This window comes from Arvicanthis niloticus, chromosome 12, assembly GCF_011762505.2.
Source record: "Arvicanthis niloticus isolate mArvNil1 chromosome 12, mArvNil1.pat.X, whole genome shotgun sequence".
NCBI lineage: Eukaryota > Metazoa > Chordata > Mammalia > Rodentia > Muridae > Arvicanthis > Arvicanthis niloticus.
Genome location: NC_047669.1, coordinates 22,467,395 through 22,490,194, shown reverse-complemented (window position 1 = coordinate 22,490,194; position 22,800 = coordinate 22,467,395). Strand labels below are relative to the sequence as shown.

Below are 22,800 nucleotides of genomic sequence, written 5' to 3'. Positions count from 1 at the left end.
TCAGTCTATCTTACATTCCTGAAGAGGTTGGATTTAACACCACCAGCAACGACAAGGTAGAAGAGCTCACCAGCAAAGAGTAAGGACAAGGGCTGGAGAGATGACTCAGGTTAAAAGCCTTGGCTGCTCTTCCAGAGGTCCTGAGTTCAATTCCCAGCAACCACATGGTGGCTCACAACCATCTGTAATGGGATCCAATGCCCTCTATGGTGTGTCTGAAGACAGAGACTGTGTACATAAAATAAATAAATCTTTAAAAAAGTAAAGGCAAACAGAAAAATAGCAAAGCCTCCTTCTGTCAATGTCCTTCAGTGTGAGCTGCCACCAGAAGGTGTGGCCCAGATTTAGGATGGGTCTTCCCACCTCAAATAATTCAGTTACGAAAATTCCTTGTATGTATGGCTAGCCCCCTGGGTTTTTAAGAATATTCCAGATGTACTCAAGTTGACAACCAAGGTTAACTATCCCAGTGGTTTTGGTAACAGGGTAATGCTACCCTTGAATGAGTTTGGTACTGTTCCTCTTGGTTGTGTCTCATGGAGGAGTTTGAGAAATTATGGCATTAGACTTTCCTTAAAAGTTTGGTAGCAGAAGTTGGTCATGGTGATGGATACCTTTAGCATTCAGGAGTCAGAGGCAGGAGGATCTCAGGGAATTTAAGGCCATCCTGATTTTATAGTGAGTTTCAGGACCTTCAGGGATATATATATATATATATATATATATATATATATATATATATAGAGAGAGAGAGAGAGAGAGAGAGACTCTGTTTTAAAACCAACCAAAAAAATAGTAGTTTTTAGCAGTGAATACCATCCAGTCCCAGACCTTTCTTTTTGAAGAGACTTTTAAAAGCAGATCTATTTTATTTTTGACCATGTGTGTATATTTGTATATGTGTACATGCAGGTACCTAGGGCATCCAGAAGTGTGGTGGATAGCCCTAGCCTCTTGTTGTCATGGTAATTCCACTCCTGGGAGGGGCTGCGAAGGAGGAGTGAATCTCGTAAACCTTCTGTCCAATCAAATTTGTTAAATAAAGGCTACAGCCAGTGATTGGGCAGTGGAAGAGAAGTGGGAGGAGCCAGAGGCAGGAAAAGAGGAGAAGAGGAGAAGAGCCGTTGGGGCAGGGGCGGTTGGTGGAAGGAGAGAGGATGAAGAAGACCTTGACCTAGGAAACCGAAAGTTGTTAAGAGCTCTCATAGCCAGGGAATAGTGTAGTTTAATGGTAAATCTGCCTAATCTAGGCATGCAGCATTCATTTGATATTTATTGACTTGTGTCTTTTCTTCTATGGACTCCCTATGGGCAAGAGATTTACCGCAACACAGAAGAGGGCAACAGATCCCCTGAAGCTGCAGTTAAAAGTGGGTGAGAACCACCCAACAAGGGGACTGAGAACTCAGTTCCTCTGCAAAAGCAGTGTGCTCTCTGAACCTCTGAGCCATCCCTCCAGCCCTGTGAGCAGACTTATAATCACTACTTCAGTCTCGTTGTTGTGAGTCTGTTTAAGTTGTTTATATCTTCTGGGTTTAATTTTGGTAGGTTATACACACTGAGAACTTTGTCCATTCTTTCTGTGGTTCTCAGCTTTTTTGGAGTAGAAATTTTCCAAGTATTCCCTAAGGATCTTGAGTTTCACTGGAGTCTGTTGTAACAATTCCCTTTTTACCCCTAAATTTATTAATTTGGGTCTTCTGTCTCTTTCTTTTGACTAATATGGTTGTCAGTCTTAATTTTTTCAAAGAACCAACTCTTGGATTGATTTTTGTGGAATACATTGTTTTATATTTTAATCAGTAAAACTTAAACACACAGAGACCACCTTTTCCTCCTAGTTCCCTTATAGTTCACTGTAACAGTGTCACCTGGTACAGTTTGCACATAGTAGGGTGTGTGAACGGGATTGTGCTGTGTTTACTTCGAGTATTGAGAGGTCCCCATGTGACTCTAATTCAGTGATTATCTGGCTGAAAGACTGCGAAAGGTTCTTATTTTTTCTTTATTCTGCACAAACTAGGCATGGTTAAGTTGTACCTTTTAAAAAAATATTTCATGCAAATGAGTGTTTGCCTGATTATTATGTCTGTACATCACAGTTGTGAGCATCATGTGGGTTCTGGAGATTGAGCCCAGGACCTCTAGAAAAGCAGCCAGTACTCCTAACTACTGAGATATCTCTTTAGCTCCCAAGTTGTACCTTTCTGAAGATACTGCCTTTACTTCCCATCTGTGGGGCTTAATCTTAATAATCAACGTGATAAGACTGAAAATCACCTGGAAGATGGACCGAAAGGCATGCCTGTGGGGGTATATGTAGGTAAATAGAAGTGGGAAGTCCTGTCCATTGTGGGCGGCACCATTCCCTAGGCTAGGCTCCTGGACTATTAAATGGAGAGCATGAGATGATCATAAACATTCATCCCCCTCTGCTCCTTGACTGTGGGTGCAATGTAACAGCCACCTCAAACTCAAGATGCCCCCTCAAAATCTTGTTTCTGTGACTTTTGCACTATGGTAGATTACAACCTGGAGCTATGAACCAAAATAACTACTTTCTCCCTCAAGTTGCTTTTGTTGGGGTATTTCATGAGAGCAGCAGGAAAAGTAGCAAATGCAGCAGCCAGACGTAGTATTAGATCACCTACATTACTCCTAGTTGAGAAATGTACTATTAGGGATTCCTGTACCAACTGACTGATATTGGAGTTACATACTAAGGAGTCACCCCAGAGTGGAAAGGCACAGTGTTGATTGAAACTTCAACTATAAAAATCACTTTTACTGTGACTTTATTTCTTGTAATTTGATTTTGTGAAGAAAACGAGAAACCAGTTGCCCAGGCTGGAGCTCTAAATTCTGGGAAATGGGGTTGTCAATTTTCTTTGTGGTTTGGGTGAAATCCAAGGACGATTTCCTGAAACAGGAACAGTCAGCACTCTAGCCTACCCAGCTAGGCCCTCTACACTGACCGGGTCCAATGCTGTTTGGCTCAGATGATGAGCGCCACCTGCAGGTAGAATGCTGGAAATTGGAGAAAGATACATTATTTAAAAATCAGGAATAATAATAATAATAATAATAATAATAATAATAATAATAATAATAACCCAGCAAATTTCTGTCGGTGCATCTCTGATTTTCTTTGTACTGATTCAGTTCTTTGGTATTAAGTAACAATATTCAAGTTTTGTCTTTCTCCAAAGAATCTTTGAACTTGACAGACCTTGAGATAGACTTCATTTCTTCCACTCACATCTGACAAACTTTAATGCAACCCCAGGGACATAGTGTTACAAAGTATACAAGCAAACTAAGCACTTAGTGATGATAAATCATAAAGAAAATCATTCTAAGACGATTCTTCGGGTCACATATGCTTTTACCATTTACTATAAATGGAAGCAAATTTGTACATTGTAACAAATGGGTCTCTTTTTCTAGAGAGAACTAAATCATGGCTCACTATTTGCTACTGCAGGACATGAAGCCTTTTCAACTTTTTTCAGAATGTTTTTTTATTTTAAAATTGTTAATGCTGAGAATCTTACTTTGAATTAAATACACAATATAAATTGGCAGAAGCGTGTTTAGGACCGTTTCGGAACTTGGAATGGAAATTCTGTCTTACTCACAAGCAAAATTCATTGAAAGAAATTTAATTTTATTTGTTTTTATTTTAAGTGTATGGGTATTTTGCCTGAATGTATGTCTGTGCATCATGTGTGTGAAGTGCTCACAGAAGCCTGAAGTTTGTACTGGATTTCCTGGAACGGGAGTTACAGGTGGTTGTGAGCTGCTATGCAGGTGGTGAGAGTCAAACCTGGGTCCTCTGGAAGAGTAGCCAGTTCTCTTAACTGCTAAGCCAGCTCTCCAGCTTCTGAAGTAACAATTACTAAGACACCAGACAATACCAGTAAACACATGTGTGCTTAGCACACGGCTTCGGTGATACCAGGAGACAGTGCCTGTAAGCAATGGAGTGTTACGCAGTTAATTTTGATTTAATCTTTGGTCATCGTGCCTTCAAAAGCCTTTCAGTGTTACCAAGATTTTCTCAAGTCTCACACTGAGTTGTGTGACCCGTAGGAATTGCAATCTTCAGAGAAATGGGATCCATTTGTAAAACCTCCCCCCCCCCCCGCCCCACCCCCACCCCCCACCCCCCGCTCGATTTTTACCCTCACCCCCAACCTCCGTTCACAACCTTTGTTCACAATGCCTTGCTGCTGGCACCTGGGACATTGTTATCACCAATATCTTTCACATTCCTTCTTTTTTTACCAACATCTGCCCATACCTAGGACTTTCCTATTTTCAAAAATGTTTAACTCCAAGATACAAAACAACTTTCTGAGTCCCAAATCCCAATCCCTCAACTGCTGCCTGACTCCCAGGTCTTCCTATTCAGTCGACTTTCGGGAAAGATCTGGGTGTTTTTGCTGCCTCTGCTTCCTTCCTTCTTTCAGACCTCGGTCTTCTTCAGATTCCACCCCTCCCTGTTCTCCATCAGATGGTGATACCAGGGCCCCTAAGAGGGCCACTATACCCTAGCCCTGGGTAAGCCTCCCTTTAATGTGTGTCCCAAATATTCTCTCATCACGCGTTGAGGATACACAGATTCCCAGCCTCTTTTCATCCCTGTCACAGCCAGCACACCTCACTCCTGTACTACTGTTGAGCCTCTTGCTGGGACCACTCCTGGATGAACTTTTCATATCCTTCGGCCAATCTTGCCTCTAGTAGCAGCTTAGAGGCCATCAAGTTCTTCGGGGGAGGGGGGAGAGTCGGAGCCCACAGAGCCCTCTACCAGCAGCGGGTCAGCCTGGCTTCTTGTCACTCTTGTCGGAACCCAGCCACCATGCAGCAGCCTAAGTGATTTTGTGCAGTGAACCACCACCCAGAGCCCCACCCCGACCTTTCCATAATTGAGCTGGGAGCCCTTGTTCCGTTGCTCCAACAATACCTGAGTATTTCTCCCTAGAGCTGTCTATACCTGTGTCCCTCCGTTGGACACCCAGAAAGCACGGACGCCTAGCTAGCACACATTCCTCAAAACTAGGAGTTTGTAAACACAAAGTGTGCACAGATGAGAAAACAGAATTTAGAAGCAGGAAAGGCAGGTCAAATCCCCATGTGTGGTCCCCAAGTGAGCAGCGAGCATCCAGAGAGGATCATTTTGCGAGCCCTTCCCTTCTTTTATACAATGCGAGTTTCGGATAAGCATTGATGGAGGAAGCTCAGCGGTAGCTCTGGTGGAGTGCGGGTGGGGCCCAGCCGCTGTGGAGGTGGCCTGGAGGCTAGAGCCCTGGGGTGGAGGATGGGGAACCGTCAGCTCCCTGGGATTGACTCGCTTCTATTAAGGGCAGGAGAACAAAGTTGGGGGACTGGGTGTGCCCCAGGCCCGGTGTGTGTGTGTGCATGTGTGTGTGTTGTTGCACTATTCCAATCCCAGGACTGCGAGGTGAAGATAGAAACTAAGGGCGGGGAGTGATTTCCAGGAAATGAAAGCGAAAGAAGTTAACTCAATGTTAAAGCTCTGAGCAGTTTTGGGCGACCCAGCAGTCGCCGCTTCCTAGTTCAGTCAGGATGGCAGCATCGGGTTCCTTCCCGCTGCTGGTCGAGGGTTCTTGGGGTCCCGACCCCCCGAAGAACTTGATCAACAAGTTGCAAATGTACTTTCAGAGTCGGAAGAGATCGGGAGGAGGGGAGTGCGAGGTCGTCCCGGAGCCGGGGAACCCAGCACGCTTCCTGGTGCTCTTCTTCCCAGAGGATGGTGAGGGGCGCGAACGTCGGGGAGTGTCGCCCTGCGCGGGGTTCGGGGCCGCGGGTGGCAGGCTCAGCACTCGGCTGCAGCCCAGTCGGAGCGGGAGATCCTGGAGGCAGAATCTGGGTGGCGAACGCAACCTGGAGTGGCGTTCCCCTTATTTTTCCAGTCGCTCCCTGGAGCTATCTGTGAACCTGTTGTTTGTTTGTTTTTTTAACTGTCCTGTTTTTATTATTCAGGTGGGGCAGGAAAAGAATTAAGAAACCAGAGGGGTCCTGAGTCAGCTACCACTGCCGGGTTCTTTGGGATCCGAGCTTGAGAAGGGAAAATTCCTGGAGCGCTTGTCCCACAGTCGGGGGTGGGGGTGGGGGGCGAGGGGTGGGTCTTGTTCCTCCCTCGTCCTTCAGCCTCAAGATGACCTGTGGTGGCTGTAAGCTTTGAACCCAGGTTGGGTTAGGAGTGGTCCCTCATCTCCGGAAGGCCTCTGAACAGTTCCGCAGTTGAATGTTCCCCACCTCTGTCTGCCTTGTGCAAAGGAGGCCCAGCTTAGCTAGCTTGCTCAGGTGGGTGAGTGGAAGTCCCAGACCTGTGGCTTCTGGATTTGTTAACATCTGAGATTTTGCAGACCAGGGTCATCTTCAGAATACAGACAGTTCCTCCTTCTTGTCCTCGCATTTGTAGGAAACATTGGGCCAGAGGAGAGGCAAGAAGGTTGAGGAGGCCAGGCAGTGGGCAAGGTAATGGCCCAGCAGAGATCCAAGAAGGAAAAAAATGAAAGCAAGAGAAAGGTGTGACTCGGGGTTTCAGTAAGCCTGGGTAGGAGGGCACAAGAGAGCTGCGTGGCTCTGACCTCTTACGGAAAACACAGGTTTGATTTCACGAGGGAGCACTCAATGGGCAGCTGGTAGGAGAATCTTATTTTCACTTTTCCTAGACCAGTGGTTCTCAACCTTCCTAATGCTACGGTTCTTTAACACAGTTCCTCAGGTTGTGGTGACCCCAACCACAAAATTATTTTTGTTGCTACTTCATAACTGTAATTTTGCTTGCTATTATGAACCATACTATAACCCCCATGAAAAGGTCATTAGATCCTAAGGGGTTGCGACCCACAGGTTGAGAACCACTATAGAGGGGTTCCAGTTTGATCCCAGATGTCAGTATCCCAATAGACACGTATGTAGAACATTTTTCTCTAGAATGCCGCTATCCTCAAATGTTGGTCACATGTTAGGGGTGCAGATTACTGGCATCCTGATTGCAGAGAGATTGGAGTAACTAGACATCTCCAGCTGTATTCTAGACACTGTAATACAGTGATTGACGGCTGAGTAGGGATCGTGTACTGCCAGCCCTCTGAAGTGACCCAGACATGCTAAACATTAAAAAAAAAAAAATCCTCTGTTGTTTATTAAGAACCTCAAACCAACAAAACAGAAAGGCTATCTAAGATATTGGTAGTATTCTGAAATACACAGCACAGAAAAATAACTGTTGTAATAATACAATTCCAGTTTTAGCCTTTACAGCAGCCCCTGGGCTGGCCAGGTGGCTCCACCCTGAAAGGCTGGGCTCACAATGAAATTCACCCAAAGCAGATCTCTGCTCAGCTTTCTCTCTTCAGGGCTCCGATCCCACAGCCTGCCCCCCCCCCACCCCCACCCCCCATTTTCCAGGCTGCTCCAGGTCATCCTTCTGGTTTCACTTCCAACGAGGGGCGGTCTTTAGGGTGACTAGAATCTCTATTTACTTTCGGTTTCCTGTCCGAGGCACTGTTTCCTCAGTTACAAGTCATCTGGAATTTCCCTGTAACAGACTTAAGGGCAGCAGTGTTTCTTTTCTGTAGAGAGCACCACCCTCTGGTCCAGAAGTAGCCTGAGCAAGCCTGACTATTCACATATATCTATAATAACCAGGCAGTACTGTTGAGGCTCCCAGCATCCCCTCCCCAGTAGAAATTGGCATATGGAGGTAGGAATCAGAAGATCTGACCTTTGTAGGCTAACTGGATTTGTGTACTATAAAGTATGTATGGACTTACTGTGTTTTTCCCCCTTAGGACTTTGAGCCTGCCAGGTAGTTGCTCAATGAATGGGCTACCCTCCCAAACCCTAACTCAAAACACTGTAAACCCCATTTCAGATGGGCACACTTTATCATACTTTTTAGTCCCAGTTTGACTCCTGTTTATTGTACAAGGGCCTAGGCATCCTTGAAGTGAGGAAGCTCATCTTCTTATAAACAAACAAACAAACAAACAATATCTTGCTGGGTATTGGTAACTTATGCCTTTAATCCCAGCACTCGGGAGGTAAAGACGGCAGATCTCTGAGATCGAGGCCAGCCTTGTTCTACAGAGTGATTTCCAGGAAAACTAGGAATACACAGAGAAACACTGTCTCAAACACACACACACACACACACACACACACACACACACACACACACACACAGACAGACAAACAACAAGGAAGATTTATTTTTATTGAATGTGTATGAGTGTTTGCCTGCATATGTCTGTATACCACTTGCATGCAGTGCTTGCAGAGGCCAGAAGAGGGCGTCAGATCCCCTGGAACTGGAGTTACACACTGTGTAAGGTCCGTTATATGGATGCTAGTAACCAAATCTGGGTTGTCTAAAAGAGCAGCTAGTAGTACTCTTAACCACGAAGCCATCTCTCCAACCCTAGAACACACCATTTTCTTAAGTAAAACTGAACATAGGTGACCTGAGGTGGGCACGAGGGGTAAGAGGTTAGACACCAGAATTGTGCCTCCTCCTCCCAGATACACGTTGATGGGGATCTCGTACTGTTGTTGCCGCCACTGCTTTCTGAGGATACTCATGTCCATACACACTGCACACAATCTCCGAAGAGGTGGGCATGTCTGGATATCTCGGATGGACTTTACCAAAGTCCAGGATAGACGAAAAGGAGCGAAACACATAGGCACATGGTATTAGGTAACGGGTCTCCATTTAGGTCACGTAGTCCTCAGTCCTCTCGATAACCCAGTACTGCTTCTCTGGAAACTCCTGTCTACTCACAGAATACAGTTAGAGCCAGATGTTCCTTCCTAGATGGATTATAACCCCTGTATCTTGGGAGGGGGGATGTCTAAGTGAGTCCCCCTTTGGCCTGCCCTCTTCATGGCTGATGCGGGAGAGCTATCACACCTCCCTTTATGATAGGCTCTAAGCTTATCATAAAAGGATAGAGCTGAACAGGAGCCCAACATTTGGTTGCAGCTGTGAATAGCGGCTCTCCCTACCTCTCTCCTAGACTTGTTTGCACCATCTTCTGTGGTAGCCACGCCCCTCCTGCTCCTTTCCGGTTCTCCCTGGTCAGAGCTGATTTTCCTGTTTTCTCACTGGCCGCTGCTTCCGATGCTTGCAGTCTTTAGGTTTTCATAGCTCTTCATGTGATTGACAGGATTCCCCGAGAGTACGTTAAATGGTGAGACCTCTGCTCCAGAGGCGTTAATTTCTCTACAGCCACCCCTGGCAGTTTATGATAGAGTTAGCAAGGCATTGGACTCGGCTCAGTTTTCATTGTAGTTCAGCTGTCCAGTGCTCTAATTCTGCTTTTTGTTTTGTTTTGCAAATCTCCTCTATTCTATTTTTTCTGCCCCCTTTACTACCAAATATAGGTTCTTTATCATTGTAAGCTAAGGTGTTGGTTGAAATGGCTGGGCTCCTGGTCGTTCTGATAATGGCCACCTGGGCCACTTTCCTAAAACATGGCTTTCATATGCCCAGTCGTCCTTATAATTGTAGATATTTCTACCTTCAGTGTCTACTCAGTACAGTACAGGTACTACTATATATTTCTTCAATACACTTAACACACAGGCCCAAGACAATCCCTTTTAACCTCATTAGTCGCTAAGATGACCGAGGCTTTCTAAGTAAGATTTATTTAGCAGGAAGCTTAGGGTATTCACCAGAGTTCTGTTTTTGTGACAGTGTATCTGATATAATCAGCTTGAATAGAGGAAGGGTTTATCTGGGCTCTGCAATTCTGGAGTTTTAGTTTACAATTTACCTGCTGCTTTTTGGCTAGTGGCACAAGGCAGTGCACCCTGTGGAGAAATCTTGGCTATGAAGTGATAGAGGCAGAAAGGGCAGGGGGGGGGCAGAGGGAGGACGACGGGGGTCCCAGGATCACTCTTGCCCCTTCCTCCCACAGAATTGGCTCCCAGTGACCTCACCTCCTTCCCTTAGGCTCCACCCCTTAAAGCTTCTGAGACTGTCAGCACTATGAGCTGGAGAATTTGTCATTTCAAGGTCCCCGGGGAACACTCCACAACTAATCTAAAGCAGTGAATTATAGAAAGTAAGCTGGGTATGACAGTTCATGCTTTGACCTGAGCACTTGGGAGACAGCAGCAGGTGGATCTCTGTGAGTCCAGCCTGGTTTACAGAGCAAGTTCTAGGCTAGCCAGGGCTACATAGTAAGACTTTGTCTCAACAACAACACCCCAGTAAGTTTAGGGGCTGGGGAATGGCTCACTAGGTAAGAGAGCTTGTCGGGTAGATGTGAGGCCAGAGTTCGAATCCTCAGTATTCTTGAAACAGCTGGGCATGGCTATGAGTGCCCAGTACAGAGAGTAGAGATGGCAGGTCCCAGAGCTCCCTGGCCACCAAGCCTCACCGAAAGGGTAAACTTCAGGTTCAGTGACAGACCTGGTTGGTTTCCCTGGTCATTTTCCAGGCCAGAAGGCAGAGAATAAGGGAGGGAAAAGCTCAGTGTCCTGCCTGCTATGGCCTCCACCGGAGCAGGGGTGCACATTCATCCATATGTATTACATGCACCCAACGTGATAATGCACACAACGTAAGTTTAAAGCTGAGATTCAAATCCATCTGTTAAGTTTTCCTCCTACAGAGTTTGCTTCTTAGAGATGCTGGCTGAGCTGCTGACTAAGAACGGTGACGGCTGTAGATAATATAAATAAATGTAAATAATTATGTAAGTAAAGATCTCTTGCAGTTTGGCTTAAAACTTTTTTTTTTTTTAACATTTCAGTTCGGCAGAACGTTCTGGAGAAAGGGAATCATGAGTTAGTGTGGCAAGGAAAAGGAACATTTAAGTTGACTGTCCAGTTGCCTGCAGACCCGGTGGAAGCCTCAGTCTCTAAGGAGGCAAGGAAGGCACCTCCAGAAGAGGTAAGGAAACCTAGGAGGGACTCAAAGGGACACGGGGTGGTATTCCAAGGTATGTGGAGATCTCAGTGATGAAAATATGGTAAAGATGTGCTGGGTGAGGTGCCTTAAATCCCAGCTCTAGGGAGGTAGAGGCAGGCAGAGTTCAAGACTAGCCTGGTCTACGAAGTAAGTCCAGGCCAGTCAAGGCTATATAGTGAGACTGTCAAAAAAAAAAAAAAAAAAAAAAAAAAAAAAAAAAAAAAAAAAAAAAGGAAAGAAAGAAAGAAAGAAAAAAAAAAGAAAGAAAAGTGGTAGACCAAGGCCTAAGTCACACTAGTGTGAAAAGAACAGCTTGGAGCTGTGGCGGGAGAGATGGCTATAAACAATGAAGAATCAGTTACTTTTTGACACTTTTGGAAGAATCAAGATGGGGATGCAACAGTAATGAATTTGGGGTGTCTAACTTTGTATCTATTGTCTTGGCTTCTTTATAACCAGAAGCCTGTTCCTCAATTGTGAGGGAGATTGCCAGGAACCTCTGTGAAGCACATATACTGTGTTCATATGGTGATCACGAAATAAGTACTATGTGTCGGGAAAGCGTGGGCTGAGTTGTCTCACCTTTGGCATGGGCTGGGGACTCTCAAGTGTGTGTCTCATTTCATCATTCATTGTTGTGGCCAGCAAGAAGACGCGCCGTGATATGTAGCCTCGGATGTATTCAGTAGCTCATTACCCAAGTGTATCACTATCATTCCATTTAGCTCATGTCTCCAGCCTGGCCCAAGGGATGTCTTATTGATATAAAGAAGCGATTTGTGTATTAATGCATTCTTGCTGTTTGGGTTTTAGGAGTCCAAGACAAAGGAAGATGCTGTGAAACCAGGTAAAGTCTCAGCTAGGGCGGGCAGTTTTGTGTTCATTAAACACGTTGCTTGGGAGATTTTTCCCTCTGGAGTCACACCACGCAGGGTCTGCTCAGATTGGAGCTGCCTTGAGTTGCATCATCCAGGGCTCAGCCAGATGTGTATGAAGTGCTCCCCGAGGGAGCCCCTTCAGCTCGTAGAGCTCCCATCGAAAGAACAGGACCAGCTCTTTCTGGCACTGGGAGATGTCTGAAGATGAGGAGAGGGGAAGGAGACCTGGGAGGTGGAGATGGATGCTTGTGCCTGGGTGGCAAAGAACAGCAAGGATAGGTGTGTAGTGGATGCTGTGTGGCTCTCTGGGTACCACACATCAGGTACCCAGAGCATCAGGTGTGTCTTCCATGGAGCCCAGCTCCCCAGCTCTTCCTTCCTTACCTGCTGCAGGGAACAGCCAGCACTGGGGCTGGGGTGGGGTCTCCTGCTTCACTAGTTGTAGGCAGAATCCATATCCTGCCCTAGGCTTCAATAAAGGAATGACTAATATCTGTATAAAGGGTAACAAACGAAGAACCAGGCCAGGTGAGATAAGCAAGAACAACTGAGCTTGCATACTCTCAAACCTTAAGGAAAGGAATTCTTTCTTTCCCTCCAACACTCTCTGCCTTCTGGCCTGAAGACTGGTCTCTCACTGAACCTGAACTTTGCCCTTTTGGCTAGGCTTATTGACCAGGGAGCTCTTGGTATCTATCCATCTCTGCCCTCTATACTAGGCACACATAGCCATGCTCAGCTATTACAAGGGTGCTGGAGGTTCAGACTCTGGGCCTGGTGTTTAGGCAACAAGCTATCTTACCCAGTGAGTCATTTCTCATTTGTCATGTTATAGTGTTAATCTTTAAACTGTATTTTGTTTAGCATGAGTGTGTGCACAGTCTCAGATAGCCTTGCTTCCCTAGAGTGAGCCAAAGAGTCCTGCTCTTATTCAGTGAACATCTGATGAACCTCAGCTGCACACCATGTGCCAGCAACACAAAAAGGAGGAAAGCTATGCCCTGCTTTTAGAAGCTCTGTCCTGTAACTAGAGTTTAGTACCTGTGAGCATATATGAAGGATGATATCTAGTCCCCAGAAAGACAAAGCAGAAAAAAGTAATAAAGTCAAATTAATGATAACAAGAAACAACGCTATGTTTTAGTTTTTGTTCTTGTTTTTTTTTTTTTATCTTTTTTTTATACAAACACAATCAACATGTCTTTATTTAATATACATTGTAAGGGTTCAAGCAGACTTAATTAAAAAAAAAGACAAATAACAACAACAACAACAAAACCCAGCACTGCTTAGAAATCAAGGAGAAAGGACAGACAATCTAAGAAAAGAGAGGAAGACAGCTCTTGGTCAGGGGCTCTTGGCTGGAGACCTGTTTTGAATAGGTTTCTTGCAGGTACTTCTTAAAGACTATGGGGTTTTGCCAGAGCTCTGCAGCATGTGTGTTCAAAGGGCTATCGACGTTAGGTTCTCCTAGCAGGCTCTGGGTAGAGAGCAAAGTGGTCCTGACATCATATAGTGCAGACCACTTCTCCTTGAGTATGTCCAGGCAGATGTTGCCCTGGGTGTCCACACTGGGGTGGTAGCAGGGTGTGAGGAACTTTACTGTGGGTGTGCTATAAGGGTAGCCACTGGGGACCTCTAGAAAGAGTTTATACCTCAGGTCTTGATACACAGTGCCAGCTGCTCTGTGGATGGTTTCTACCCATTTGAACAGGTTGTCTGATTCAGGGAAGGCGGTTATTCCTTTGTCATCAGACATCATGAGGGTCATCCGCTCTTGCTATTGCCTCTTGCCCACAGGGCCCTGGGGCGACACCCCCCAACCCCCCACCCCCGCAGGGCTCAGCTCCTTTTTCAATGGCAGTGACAGCAGCTAGGTCTCCATTTTGAGAGGCCATCCTAGAGGTGCTGGCACGGAGACAGGAGTGTGGAGACGAAAGGACAACTCTGTTTTTGTTTTTTTGGGACAGAGTTTCTCTGTATAGCCCTGGCGGTCCTGGAACTCATTCTGTAGACCAGGCTGGCTTCCAACTCACAGAGATCTACCTGCCTCTGCCTCCCGAGTGCTGGGATTAAAAGTGTGCACCACCACACCCGGTGTTACATTTTAGTTTTTAATTCACTAAAGCAAACGCTTCATTATGTAATATTTTCTTTTATTTGAGTTATCCAAGAGGTGGGGAAAATTGGGGATGTAGGACGATAATTTACCTATTATGAGCCAAAGAGTAGTGCTTTAATTCAGTGAGCATCCGGTGAGCCTCAGCTGTGTGTTACCTTACGCCTTTCACTGTCATTCCCAATTTTTTTCAGGTGATTTGGATACAACACATTCTCCCAGTGGTGGATCAGAAAAAACGGAAGATGTCCCAAAAGAGTATGAAAATACTTCCTCCATGGTGGCATTTGAAAATCTGCCCGAGAAAGTATCAGAGATGGTGCTGACCTTCCTCGTGGAGAATATAAGTGGCCTCTCCAGTGATGACTTTAAGGTGGAAGTGATCCGAGATTTTGCTGTTGCCGTGGTTACCTTCCAGAAACCTATAGGTGAGCTCCAGGGGCCGCTGTGATCCCAGGCTTCTGTGCCTCACACCCCAGCATCTGGGGCATCTGTGAAAGTTTGCTTCTTTGCTCTAGTTCTGAGTAAGAGGTCTTTAAGTCAATACAGATGCTTTTCCCCTCAAATTTTTGAAAGAGAAACAAATTAATTTTGAGATCAAGTTTGGGTATTTTCAATAGACTGCCCTTTATTATATGCCTGCTTAAGTCGGGCTCTGGAGGCAGGGGTGAGGGGAGAAATAGAAAGTCTAAATGAACGAGCTTGAACTTTTATTTCCCCGGGAAGAGTAAAGACTGACCTGCCTCTTTAAGTGATGCTGCACTTACTGGGGGGCAATAATGCCACCAAACTTACCCATAGTACTTGCTGTAAGTCAGGCACCTGCTAATCTCTGTGCAAGTTAATTTATTCATTCCTTTCAATAACCTTATGACAGGGGCTCGATGGTGCTGAGAGACCGGGGAGCTGGATTTGAGCCCAGACAGCTCACCTCCTCACCCCTTTCTCCTTCTACTTTACCGTACTTCTCCCTGGTAGAACCCTTTCATGGCCATACATACATACAGAGATGAGGGAACCGGGAACATGAATGCCCTGGCCAGCAAGATGGCAGAACAGGCAAAGGCACTTACTGCCAAGCCTGTCAGCCAGAGTTTGATCCCTGGGACTCATACAAGTTGTCATCCAGCCTCCAAATCCACGCACACTTGTGCACTTCTGTGCACACACACAGACAAAACGAGGTCATTGTCTCAAGCAAGTGCCATCTCCACCTAGAACAGGGCAAATTCCAGACCCAAGCTCCCATGTCCCATGGCCATGGCAGTGAGATGTCAATCAAGCTCACAGGAGGCGTGGTCAGAATTCTAGCCCTGTCACTTAACTAGCTGTATTGTCTTCTCTGTTCCGTATCCACTCATGCATAAAAAGGGATGACCATTATCTAAACTCCTATGAAGATTAAATGAGATGGTACTTAACATAGTACCTGAGGCATGGTAAGGATTCAATAAAGGGGACTGTTATAATTTAAAAATTTAAAGATTTGTTTCTGTGTATGCTTTGCTAGCATGCAGGCAGTGCCGGCAGAGGCCAGGAGAGGGCAGTGGGTTCCCTGGAACTGGAGTTCCATATGGTTGTGAGCTTCCAGGTGGATGTTGGGATCTGAATCATTTCACAGCCCTCTGCAAAGGCGTTGAGGAGTGCTGTTAACCTCCGAACCTTCTCTCCAGCCCCATAAAGGGAAATGTAAATTTCAGTGACCTAGCTTCTGTTCATTGAGCAACAGTGTTGCAATCACACTGTGTTAGCTCTCTGCACTGTAACAAATAACCGGAGCCTATCAGCCTATAAAAAGCAAGGTTTATGCTGGCTCACAGTTTTGAGTGACCTCAGTCCTTGATCAGTTAACCCTGTTGCTCTGGGGCTTCTGGTGAGGAAGTAGACATGGTGACAGCATGTGGAAGACTATTTATCTCAGTGACTAGGAGAGACAAAGAGGGGGTGGGAGGCCAGGGTCACTCAATGAAGGGAGCATTTCTTACAGGCCTCACTTCTTAGGTGAACCACCACTTCTCAATAGCATCATGTTGAGGGTTAATCCTGTTAACACATGAGCCTCGAGGAGAGTTTATTTATTTATTTATTTATTTAAGAAGATTTATTTAATGTATGTGAGTATACCGTCACTGTCTTCAGATGCACCAGAAGAGGGCATTGGATCCCATTACAGATGGTTGTGAGCCACCATGTGGTTGCTGGGAATTGAACTCAGGACCTCTGGAAGAGCAGTAGGTGCTCTTAACCACTGAGCCATCTCTCTAGTCCCTCTAGGACAGTTTAGATCCAAACGTTATGGCTATCGTTATGGGCCATGTACCGGTTTAGGAGCTGGGGCACAACGGTGAATTAATCATAGTTCCCTTTCTGGAGGAACTCAGCTGCCTCAGGAAGGAGGCGTGTATGTAAATGAATAAAGAAGATGAAAGAGAAGTCACCTCGGCTGTGGTAGGACCTGTGAGGGGTGGGAGACAATGACACGCACCGCAAGTCTCATCTGAATACATGCTCCAGCAGCGTTGCCTGACCATGTCCAAACTACGCCATGCTGCTCTGTTCCCTCCCTTCATCCACTCACTTCGCAACCATCCCTTCGAGGCTGACCCTCCTTCAAACTAGACACCACATATCCTCCGAGTCTGAGTGCCAGCTTTATCTAAACATTGCTTATTGGATCTCCAGAAGGCAATTCATTTGTGTTCAGTCATTGGGAAATGATATACAAGCAAGGACTTGTATTCATTTATCCCCAGATCCCAGCACAATAATTGTCACATCATAGGACCACCAGCCACTGTGTTAATTAGGAGAACCTGTTGGGCTGAATCCTGAAGGATAAACAGGACCAAATGAGAAAACGGAGAAGGCTGTAGACATAGCTATGGTGGAGTGATTTGATTTGATCCTCAGCGTAACAATGAAACAAAGATGTCTTCCATGTTAGACAAGGCCAGTGCAGACACAGGAAGTTGTATGCATAAGGACAAAATAGGAAGATTTTTAAAAACATGACTAGTTTTTGGTTTTGTTTTGTGGCAACAAGAAGACAAAACTGAAAGAGTTACTTGGATATGAGTTTGGCTTCGGTAGCCTGGCTGTGGGTGTGGTCTCTGGGAGAAAACGGGAAGAGGGCCGGGGTCACAAGGAAAGCACTCAGGAGGGTTGGCTGTGGTTAAAGTGCAGCTCGGTGGCAGAAAATACGGCAGTTGGTAGTTCTTCTCAGTTGTAGCCATTTCTTCAATACTGTATAGAGATGTCATCGGAATTTTCTCATTTTCTATTTGTTTTGTAGATATCAAAAAATTTATTATTGATTGTATCAGCCACCGCTCAAATCAACAACTCCAGCTTGCCCCAAGACTTCTGGAAGCGACGAATGTGGTCAGGGTAGAAAACCTGCCTCCTGGGGTGGATGATTACCAGCTGCAACTCTTCTTCGAAAACCCTTTCAACGGGGGCGGAAGGGTCGCCCGAGTTGAGTGTTTCCCAGAAGAGAGTTCGGCGCTGGTTGAGTTTTGTGACAGTAAAGGTCTGTGTCTCAGCCGGCAACCCCGGGTACAGCCCGTATGGTTGGCCATTGCAGCAGTGACTTGAACCCTCGTGAGTTTGACTTATCTGTCAGAAATGGCATCAGTCTTTCATTGACCTGGATTTGGTGCAGAATGAGGCAGCAAAGCAGGCTCTCTCAGAGCGACATTAGCTGATGGGAGACAAAGTAGAGCCTCATGAATCCAGGACTGAAAGAGTTGCCATTCTTAGAACTTAAGATAGATTGTATCACAAAGAGATAGATGTGTGTTTTAGTTCCCCACATTGATTCTCAAATAGATTTCAACAAGTTTAGGTAAAGATACTTATCTATCGTTTTTACAGAGCATTTATATTTCGTCTTTCTTCTATCACTGTGCCAAGGCAGGGGCTTATGGGGACATTTTCTCATAACCTCAGGAGGGAGACTGAAAGTCATATTGATGATGAGGTCTTCAGTGGTCTCCAGTCAGACAGACGTGAGTTCAAATCCTGATTCAGTTTTCTCATCTGTAGTGATAGCACATTAGAAGTTACCTCAGAAGAGTGCAGTGAGACTTAAACTAAATAATCCCTGTGTACTGCTTGGCCAGGGGTGGTGCTGAGTCTGTGTTAAAGGTCACTCGGGCTGTCACAGGGTTCTACCTCTCAGGAATCGATGTGGGAGGTTGGGCCTACATCTTTGGGCCTCTGAAGGTCCCATTCTTTCCCTCTGGCCTGATACCTGCCCTAGGACCTAGTCATACACAAAGACATGATTTTTTAGCATCATTCTACCATGAGTGCTTTTAAAATCCAAGTTGTTGCTGGATTGACTCCAATTTCCAAGCTTCTACTACTTACACTTACCAAACAAGTATAAAATGTGAGATGTGAGGCGGGTCCTACGGGGTGTGTGTGTGTGTGTGTGTGTGTGTGTGAGAGAGAGAGAGAGAGAGAGAGAGAGAGAGAGAGAGAGAGAGGAGATGAATGAGAGCGTTCACCCAGGGACAGGTTGAGGTAGCTATCCTGGTACACATGGTGGCTAGGATATCATAGTGGGGAAGGCCTCACTATGTTGTGACCTCTGGGGCTGGTCTCTCCAGTGACTGTGAGGATGATTTTGATGTGGTTATAAGGGCCAGAACATGGGTCTGGGTTGGCTCATGCTGGCAGTTAGCTCAGATACCTCATTCTCTGGAACCCCGACCTTTCCCAGCCTCAGTTTCTCAGCTGTAGCTAAGTCTGTAATAGAATCTCTACCTGAGAAGACCACTGTCAGGATTAAAGGCATTAAATCCATGTACAAAGCCTGGGAAAGTGAATCAGAGTGCAGCTACAATCATGCTCCTTCTGTGAAGATATTAATAAATTTAAGTTAAGTATGAAAGTTAAATTCTGGGGCTATATAGGAAGGGACAGATGCCACAATGTTTCATTCTGAAGATTAAAATGTTCTTTATAGCTGGACAGTGGTGGCGCACACCTTTAATCCCAGCACTTGGGAGGCAAAGGCAGGCAGATTTCTGAGTTGAGGCTAGCCTGGTCTACAGAGTGAGTTCCAGGACAGCCTGGGCTTTACAGAGAAACCTTGTCTCAAAAAAAAATGTTCTTTATGTTGGTACAAATATTAGCCAAGCACTTGTGTTCAAGTTTGTATCTGTTTTTTATTGTATCACATGTATCAGTGATATCAGGAAAATAATAGACTCTAACATGATTTCAGTATAGAGGATATAAAGTAATTATTGCATTAATAAAGTCTGCCTGTGAAGCAGTGCATATCAGTTTATATCTGAGCTTGTGGGAGAATGCTACCTTTATGTTCTTTAAACATCAGAGACTTTTGTCCTCTAGAAAAGTTTGTTTCGTGTTCTTTTGAAATGTGTGACATTGAGATTATTGCTATTTATTTATTTTCTGTTTGTTTTACTTTTAAAGTGTTAGACACCATTATGGCCAAGAAACACAGTTTCAACAAGATGCCGCTGTCCGTCTTCCCCTATTATCCCTCTCTGGGCACAGCCCTGTATGGTGAGGAGAAACCTCTGGTCAAGCTTCCAGAATCTTTCCAGGAGTCTCTGGATCTTCCTTTGTGGAAGTTCTTTCAGAAAAATAACCATCTGATTGAGGAGATAAATGATGAGATGAGGCACTGTCACTGTGAGCTGACATGGTCTGAAATCAATGGTAAACTGACCGTCAGACCTGCTGCCACCTTAGTCAGTCATAGACGGAGCATCAAGACCTGGCAGAAAGACGTATCTGCAGCTCTCTCTGGCATCAAGTCTAAGTATGAAGTGAAGTTGTTTGAAGTGTGCTCGCCAGTATGGGACATCATAAAGCATGAACTGGAGTTAGGAGATGACAGGGTTTTGATTGAGTTTGAAAGAGAGAGTCTAAACGTAGCAGGAAAATCAGAAGACGTTCAAGGCATTAGCCAGCAAATCAGGGAACTAATAGAGAGCACCACTGAGAAGCTCAGAAGGGAAGAGCAGAGTCTGAAGGAGAAAGTGGCCATTTCCCCAGGAAAGCATTCTCTTTTGCACCACAGTGGCTTCCTGAAGTATCTGAGCACACAATACCCAGAGATGGAGATCTCTTACGATGCCACGGCTCAGTTCCTGTGCTTTAAGGGCTTCCGTGAAGATGTGTACAAAGTAAAGTGTGACATCCAAGAAAAGGTGTTTTCCATGGATCAGAAAGATGTCCAGGTTTCTTCTGAAGTCTTCGAATTTCTGCAGCAAGCAGACAGTCAGAGACTCTCCGAGACTCTGTTTGAGGCTCAGAACATTCTTGCCACATACGAGCTGAAAGGTGCAGCTCTTCTCTTAATTGGAAGTTCTTCCAAAGATCTGGCAGAAGCTGAGGAACAAATGCTCAGTGCCTTAAGTCATAAGCACATTGAAGTTGAGGACAAGGAAGTTCTGAGAAGTAATGCGTGGAATAAGAAAATTTCCCCTCTGAAAAAGAGACTCGGTTCCTGTGCAACCATTGTGGTCAAGAACGAATTGACTTCAGGAATCCCGGCTGCGGTCATTGTTGCAGGCTGTGTGAAAGAAGTGAATGAAATCCATAGCCAGCTTTTTGAGTTTTTGGAAAACAACATGAAAGTTGAAAGAGCGGTTAAAATCGAACCACCCTTGATTATTAACTATTTAAGGACAGACAGGAGGCTATTGTCAAAGAAGACCAGTGTGCTTGTGAATTTTAGGCCTAACGACATTTTGCTAATTGGCTCCAAGAACAAAGTTCTAGAGTGCATGGATCTAGTCAAGGAAATCCAGGATTCAGTCTGTGTCAAAAGATTCCAGACTGACAAAGCTGGTGCCAGGCACTTTTTCCAGGATAAAGAATCGTATTACAAAACGGAGATTAAACACCAGTATGGGTGCATCATTGAACTGGAGGAGGATAAAGAGGAGGGTGAAGAGGAGGAGGAGGACAGCACCAAGGAGCAGAAGTGCCACTTACAGAGGGACATAGCCCCCGGAGTCAAACTGATGGTCCACGAGGGAGACCTGAGTCGGTTTTCTGCTGATGTGGTAGTGAATGCAGCAAATGAGAACCTGAAACACATCAGTGGTCTTGCACTGTCTCTCTCAAAGGCAGCTGGCCCCAAACTCCAGGATGCATGTGACCAGATAATACAGGGGGATGGCATGGTCCTACCTGGCAATGCTGTTATCACAGAAGCAGGCAAGCTCCCTTGTCATTATGTCATCCATGCGGTAGGGCCTCGATGGAAGGGAGATAAGGTCCTGGAGTGTGTGAGCCTGCTGAAGAAAGTTGTGAAACAGAGTCTCACTTTAGCTGAAGAGTACAAGTGCCAGTCCATAGCTATACCAGCGATCAGTTCTGGAATCTTTGATTTTCCCTTAGACCAGTGTGTGGCAACCATTGTTTCAGCCATCAAGGACAGCTTCCAATTCAAGCAAGACAAACACACCTTGAAAAAGATTTACCTGGTGGGCATATCTGCAAAGGTGGCCGGGGCCTTTGCTGAAGCTGTCAAGGCTACGTATAAAGACACCTTTTTCCACCCAGCTTCCTCATCCACTTTAAAAGCATCAGCACCACTTGGGAAAATGCCCCAGAAACCAGGCAGTCTGCTGGTGTCACCAGAAGGCCTGAAAATCTGCCTGATAGAAGGAGGCTTGCAGAATGCTCAGGTAAGTGTCCCTGTTCACCACCAATGTGCTGTGATGTCATGTGGTCTGTACCTGCTTTCTTGAGGTCCAGTGAAGACAGGGTGGAGGGAAAGAACAGAGGAAAATTCCATGTTGTTCTACTGGGCCTTCAAACACCTTTCCATTTCTACATTTGTCAATGTCAGGTGATGTCCTTTCTGCTTCTCAGACAGCTCTGAGCACTTTGTACTTGAGTACTTTTAAAGACGAAGGCTTGGCTATGGCTCAGTTGACAGAATGCTGGCTGGCCTAGGAGGCACGAAGTCCTGGGTTCAGTCCTCCAGCTCTGCTTAAACAAGGTGTGATGGCACACATTTGTAAAAGCATCATTAGGGGGGTGGAGGCAGGAGGATCAGAATTCAAATTCAAGGTCATCCTTGGCTGTGTAGTGAATTTGAAGTCAGCTTGGACTATATAAGACCTTGTTTGAAAAAAAAAAGAAAAGAAACAACACCAGAAATAAAAAAAGCATCGAAATATAGAGAAAAGCTGTTAAAGATTTATTTCTGTTCCCTTTTACATTTATGTGCATTGTGTGTGTGACCTTATGAGTGAATGTCACATGTGTGTGGATACCCAGAGGCTAGGCAGATCCTTTGGAGATGGAGTTACAGGTGGTTGTGAGTTGTCTGAGGTGGGTGCTAGGAACTGAATTTAGGTTCTCTGGCAGAACAAGTATTTTTAACTGTTAGGCCATCTTTCCAGCCCTTACATCGACATACTTAGCCAATCCTTGAAAGCTTTGTCTAAAGATCAGGATCAAAGTCCTAAATCAGCACCACTTGGTCTGGCTTTTACCCACTCCCTTCAAACAACAAACAGGTGGGGATATACTGGCTACAATAATAGATGAAATGGCCCAGATGTTGTGAGCCTGTTTTGCTTTGAGTTACTATACAAGAGAAAGTATCTCTAGTCATCCATCAAGAACAGTCCCTGTTCGTCTACAATGTGTTATCAACAATAACACAACTGAAACTCTTAACCTGAAATAGGGTTATGTTGAAAAAAGCTAAAAATCACTTAACAGCCATGTGATTAACTGTCCTTCTCTCTCTCTCTCTCTCTCTCTCTCTCTCTCTCTCTCTCTCTCTCTCTCTTTCTTTCTTTCTTCCTGAGACAGAGTTTCTCTTTGTAGCCCTGGCT

The 22,800-nt window shown here is 45.3% G+C and overlaps 1 protein-coding gene and 1 pseudogene across 1 annotated transcript in view; one reads left to right on the top strand and one right to left on the bottom strand.

The window, feature by feature from the left end:
• Window positions 1-5,466: 5,466 nt before the first annotated feature.
• Parp14 (poly(ADP-ribose) polymerase family member 14) overlaps window positions 5,467-22,800 on the top strand; it is a 33,953-nt gene continuing 16,619 nt past the window's right edge. The window contains exons 1-6 of the mRNA XM_034515399.2: window positions 5,467-5,779; window positions 10,803-10,942; window positions 11,774-11,807; window positions 14,152-14,385; window positions 17,250-17,486; window positions 19,406-21,636. Coding sequence (XP_034371290.1) covers window positions 5,593-5,779; window positions 10,803-10,942; window positions 11,774-11,807; window positions 14,152-14,385; window positions 17,250-17,486; window positions 19,406-21,636 — 3,063 coding nt within the window. The 5' untranslated portion in view covers window positions 5,467-5,592. The remainder of the gene's footprint in view (window positions 5,780-10,802; window positions 10,943-11,773; window positions 11,808-14,151; window positions 14,386-17,249; window positions 17,487-19,405; window positions 21,637-22,800) is intronic.
• LOC117717945 (ubiquitin-conjugating enzyme E2 C pseudogene) lies at window positions 13,157-14,132 on the bottom strand (annotated as a pseudogene).